The following is a 6209-nucleotide window of genomic DNA, read 5'->3' on the forward strand; positions in this document are numbered from 1 at the left end:
CTGACAGTTAGCCTGCTTTAGACCAGGTTAGTTTCCCAGCATAAATTGCCACAGTGACCAAGCTTGATCTACGCCTATGTTAAATTTGCTTAATGGAACCAAATCATTTGACAATGAGTCAGACTAACTGAAATAAGACTGGCTTATTTGGTTAACTTGTTTTATGAAACAGGCCTCAAGGCATGAAAATTATCATATTTTCTCCATTGCATCGTATTGCATCGAATCGCATTGTGTTGAATCGAACAGAATCGAAATCGGATTGTATCGTATCGTACTGCTTCATATGTATCTTTAATGTATCGTATCGTTGGCTATGCATCGAGATGCGTATCGTATCGGCCTGAGTAATGAGATGCACATCCCTACCAGACACACTTGCTGAGCTGTAGTTAACCGGAACTATTGGATTGGAAATGTTTCAATGGTCGGACAAGTGCTTTGCACCTGTAAATACTTCATAAAGTCCAATCAATTCATGCAACCAAAACAATCAATAATAAGGAAGTTGTCTTCTCTTTAATTCTACTAACCTTTACAGCACTTTTTTCCCAATATAGCTATTAAAACTACACTGATACTGAGGAAGAACCCATATCCAATCTAAACGGTAGACATCGAGCTGATGTCTGAAGAAACAGAATTAACAATGAGCTTCTATCATGGAGGTCAGTGCATTGACTAAATTGCCATAGTGATATAAAGATCAGGGTTCCGTTGTTCTTAAGGACATCACATTTTCTCCAATACTTGGATGATCATCAGAGCAAAGTCAGCATAAGGGCGCTTATGCACTAGAGAAAGCTCTGACTGAGCATTCGACAGTCAGAAATGTACAAGATGCCTTTTAAGGGTGTGTAAAATGTAAAATGTGTAAAATGTCTCATCTACAAGAAGAGTATCTTATTCAGGGCTCCAAACTGCGACTAAAACGTATATATTAATGAATAAAAAATATTAATTTGCGAGTGAAGTTTTTGCTGAGGTAGCCACTGGCGACTATATATATTTACATGTTATAACTTTAAAATTTGCATGTAATGCCTTTTTTCCTGATTGTTTTGCGATCATATCTTTTGTTATGTTCACGTATTAAACTGAGACGATGCGCATCAAAGTTTTAGTGGAAAAAATAGTTTTAAACAGTCCTCATCTCTGCCGCACAGCAGCATTGTCGCACACCTGCTAAATGCAGCTCAGTTGTGCAGCGCGAGAGAGATCGAAATGACAGAGATGTGCGAAGTGAAAGTGCAGAAAACAGTGTCTATTTCGTGCACAACTTCAACAAACTACAACAGGTAAAGCTGTCAGCTGTGTGGATATTGGCAATATCGTTAACAATTCTCGTTTATAATCATTACTAATATGGCTTCTTCTTATCAAGATCTTAGTCTATATGCTGTGTTCTGTTAATGCGTGAACTTCATATTATTTGAAGCGCACTTGCCGTCCAGTAATCGCAAAAAACTTTGTGCTTTGTTACGTTTTAATAAACAAAGTACCAGCTTTAAAATTATTCCAAATTCATAACGAAATTCAAACAATAAATATGGTTTTGGCGCTCTTTAATGCGGCAGGCGCGGTCACTTTAGTGCCTCAGTTCAAGCGGCAAGTGAACCCATTTAATCTTTCTCTTCACTACTATAGTACATAATGAACATGAATTAACATAAACAGGTAGGCTATTTTATAAGAAAGCCTACAGTACAACTTACTGAAATGTCTCATGTAAAAGCTTATTCAGTTTTTCAAACTGCGGAAAACATGTAAAGCTTATAAACATTGCAACATAACATACATTTACCTCAGAATAGCATTCGGTGTCCATAATCTCATCAGTCAGCTAGAAAAATAACTAAAAAAGAGGAGCATTTTGCTATATTTATGCGCTATTGCATATTAATATTTTTCCTTAACCTGTTGTCTACATGATTCAACTCCTCCTGTAAAATTGCATTTTACTAATTAAGAAAAACAGACTACTTACACTCTTAAAAACTATTACACTCTTAAAAATAAAGGTGCTTAAAAGGTTCTTCACAGAACCATTCAGTCAAAGGTTCTTTAACCTCCTGAGACCCTGCATCCTCATATGAGGACATTATATTTTAGTGAATTTCTCTGAGACTATACATGACACAGTTAAGTCTGGATGTCCTGTAAAGAGCACATTCACGGCTTTTCAGAGATACCAAATGTTTGGATGTTTCACCATGACCACTCCCTCTCCTTGGTCTACAAAAATTTCTGATATTAATTTAGTGACAGTCTTATGGAAATATGATAATATTTTGTAATTATCATTTAAATCTGACAAATTTTTAAGCTGTGTCATAAATCAACATCTCAGGAAAATGTTATGGGATTCCAAATCAAAATATGACTTTCTGTTACGAAACAGGATGTTGATTTCATACATGTCCTCATATGAGGACACCGGGACTAAAAGCATGTTTATTACGCATTTTGGGAGACATAACAAATGAACAGGGAAAGAAATTATATTTCTATATTCTATGAAATATTATATATTATTATGAAAATCTTGTCAATTATTACTCCCATTATTACACTTCTTTTTTCATTACATGTTGCCCCAAAAACAAATTAATATGCAAATTAGATTTAGTTTATAGATACATTATATATAATGAGAAAACCTGTTTATGGCCATTTTACACACATTTTGCATAAAGAAAAATTGTATATCAAATCATTCTGTTAAAAAATAGTTGAGAATTATCTTTATACAAAGTTTGGTAAAAAAAAAATCCTGAAAACTAAAAATGTATTGGTGATTTTTTTTTTATTTTTTAAATCATTTGTTTTTGCCTATGCATGTTCATTCATGTCTTTTTATTTTTTTAAAGAAATTGAGTCCCGATGTCCTCTACCAAGGACGTAGCATAACTTATGAATGAAATATAATTTTTACATTTTTTTAATGCTCTAAACAATGTAATGACATGAAAAAATACTATTTTTTTCCTACAATGTTTTGCTGGGTCTTAAGAGGTTAAAGAACCATCTCTTTCTCAACTTTTTATAATCTGAAGAACCTTCTTTCGCTACAAAGATCCTTTAGTGAAACGTAAAGGTTCTTCAGATGTTAAAGGTTCTTTATGAAACCATTTAGACAAAAAAAAGGCTCTTCTATGGCATCGTGAAGCACCTTTATTTTTAAGAGTGTATGACAACATTTACAGGATGCATTGAGGAGGGGCTCAAACTACACTCAGTGGCCAAGTGATGCTTATGGTCCACGATATTGGTACAGATTCTGTGTAATGAACAATTCTTTGTGACTGTATATTTCAAGTTGGAAAAGATTTAGTTCCCACTTTAAGTGAACATTAGTTCCCAGGTCATCTGCAAGATGGATTAAAATGCTGATAAAGTCAAGAAAAGATTAGACAAACACATGACAGTATGATTGAAATGTAAAAAAAAAAAAAAAAAAAAAAAAAAAAAAACAATAAATAAAACACGCTTATTCTGTGGCACCTTAAAAAAATATATTTTTTTCTTATAGGAACCAATGGCTCCTTTCTCGATTTTTTTGTCTGGAGCCCTTTTATTTGTGGATCCCAGGCACCAAAGTTTGAAAACCCTGGGCTAGATGGTACCGTGAATAGTTACGAGATCTTTCCCACACAATTCACCCCTAAATCACTTTAAAAGCTGATCATCAGTCACCTAAAATGAGTACTGTTGAAATCCTTGGAAACACACACACAAACCATATGGGTAACGACACAGATATGCACTGGCACACACAGGCACGCTTGTGACCCTGAGGTGTGTGATCAAATATGCAAGTGAATATTCAAACACGCAGTGAAGAAGATAAGACTAGAGGGAAGAAATTCACATAGGGCCGATTAAGCATTGCACACACTTTTATATTATCCCCAGCATTAATGGATTGTGTGTGAGAGGGCTGTGAGTAGTGGAACAAAGCTTATGCACAATAGCCTCAGTTATGGGTTAATCTCCCATAAAAAGTGCACACAACATTAATGTCATTCAGCTGCGGAGACTTAAAGGGGTCCTATTATGCTTTTTCACTTTTTTAATTTTAGTGAGTGTGTATGTTTGGGCATAAAAAAGATCTAGAAAGTTACAAATCTCAAAGTCCACTCCAAAGGGAGATATTTCGTTTTTTTTAAATCCCTTTTCAAGAACTACAACGAACGGCTTGTTTGGACTACAGCGTTGGTTTCCGGGCTTTGTGATATCACAAAGCGGCTCATTAGAATATCATTAAAAATAATTCCCGCCTACAGAAATTCGAATGGTTGGGGGGTGGGGAGGGGCGAGGTTGTGGTTAGAACGCTTGGTTGAGTGAGTGCATCAGACGAGACAATGAAGAAGAAGTGCTGCTGCAGAGTTAGTGCATCAGAGAAAACGAAGAAGAAGAGCTGCTGTGCTGTAGCGTCAAATTTTCGGCATGTCTAGAACAATTCTTACAAGTATAACACGACGTAGCTGGGCGTCGCGGACAGACGCCGAACGGCGCCGCCAGTGTGCCTACAGTCATAGAAAATAATGTATTTGAATTTTAAAGACGTGGCGCTACGCGACGCTGCGCTTCTCGTCCGGTGTGCAACCTCCTGAAACGCTGTTTTTTTTTCACCTCCGTGCCCAAACGTCTTTGGGCTTCCGAAAGCGGATGATGTCAGGAAACAGTGGTTGCAATTTATTTTTTAACTCTGTTCCTGAGCATTATAACCCACAACACGAGTGAGTAGTGCCAGATTCGCCAAAAGTTTTTGTTGAAAGACTGAGTAAGGGGCGTGGCAGTACTGAAACACCGTCTAAGCTGTTCGCCAATCACAACGCACTGGGACAGCTAACCAATCACAACACATTTTGTTTTTCGGAAGGCGGACCTTCATCAAAGCTGGAACTAATCGAGCCGTTTGTGCCAGGCTGGGGAGAAATGTATTTTAATAATGTAAATTATGTGAAAAATAATGCTTTTTTCAAACCACCAAGCATGAGAGCATGTTCTAGTACATCCCCAAAACAAAATCAAGACTTTGTAAAACAGCATAATAGGACCCCTTTAAACATGATGGTGTAAAATGATTAATAGTCTCAAGATAACCTGCGTGCTCAGCAAAACCACTGTTTCTCACCTTCCCAAAGTCCCTCACGTCAAAGAGATCGAAGGGATCAAACAGCTCACTGTTCCTCAGGCCAAACTTATCATGGCACACTTTCAGGAATGTTCGGATGTTCTTCAGACACAGAAACTGGAAAAGAAGGAGACAAATAAAGAATGTCAGACCATTTAGTTACGATTCAAATTTCAACCTGTTAAAAAAAAAAGGAATTAAAACAAATGGAGAAGTCTTTTTGGTAAATAACTACAAACCTATGGAAATATTTCCATATTTAACAGCATTAAAACACTGTCACTTCACAGGCATGGAGAACTCTGACACCATCTCATTTCTGCAGCATGTGGAGCATATTTAATTTCCTGGAGCCTATTGACAGTCAGCTCATTTCCTTCTTCCTGTACCAGTGATTAAGCAAACAGTTGTCACACACTATGATTTGGATCCCCAAGCCCAGGCTTGGCTTAGATAAGCCAATGAGCATCTGATGTGATCTGATGGATCACCTCTGGCATGATCTACCCCAGTCACTGTTCACTTACCAGCCTACAAACCTACCATTCCTTCTGCCCTTAGGGTCTCTAAAGCAAACTGGATCCTTCTTTCATTGCACAATCATTACCTTTAGTAACACTTGTGCCAGTATGACACAACGCTGGCTCCTGCTTCTCATTTGTTTCAGAGAATTCATGCATAAACGTTCTTTGTAATGAGAATTTGTTTAATATAATTGACTTGAGCTGGATGAAACCAATACAACCTCACAAACAGGGATAAAACAATAACAATTTTGCCATTGTTTATTTCCACCCAGCAAATGTCAATGAATCATGTCTCATGTTTAATTCATGTCTCAGATATAATTCAATTATGTGCATGGGTTCGGATTTCTATGGAGACAGCGTTGGAAACAAACTCCACAAATACTGGTAGCTGTGTTCGCAAAAGTACACTTAAGGCGAATAGTGCATTCCGTACTAGTAATGATTCAGGAGAGAAGGGGGCAATAAACCAGAGATATTACAAGCATGCCACCATTATTCAGCAGGAATCACAACCCCTATTGTGAACACACCACTAGCA

General features: G+C 37.0%; 1 protein-coding gene across 1 annotated transcript in view; it reads right to left on the minus strand.

The window, feature by feature from the left end:
- LOC107684912 (guanine nucleotide exchange factor VAV2-like) overlaps positions 1-5799 on the minus strand; it is a 157842-nt gene extending 152043 nt beyond the window's left edge. Inside the window, exons 1-2 of the mRNA XM_016481294.1 lie at positions 5749-5799; positions 5142-5258 (exon numbers count right to left, since the gene is read on the minus strand). Of these exons, the coding sequence (XP_016336780.1) occupies positions 5142-5258; positions 5749-5799 (168 nt within the window). The remainder of the gene's footprint in view (positions 1-5141; positions 5259-5748) is intronic.
- Between the last annotated feature and the right edge of the window lie 410 nt (positions 5800-6209).

This window comes from Sinocyclocheilus anshuiensis, unplaced genomic scaffold (genome assembly GCF_001515605.1).
Source record: "Sinocyclocheilus anshuiensis isolate Anshui unplaced genomic scaffold, SAMN03320099.WGS_v1.1 scaffold633, whole genome shotgun sequence".
Taxonomy (NCBI): Eukaryota; Metazoa; Chordata; class Actinopteri; order Cypriniformes; family Cyprinidae; genus Sinocyclocheilus; species Sinocyclocheilus anshuiensis.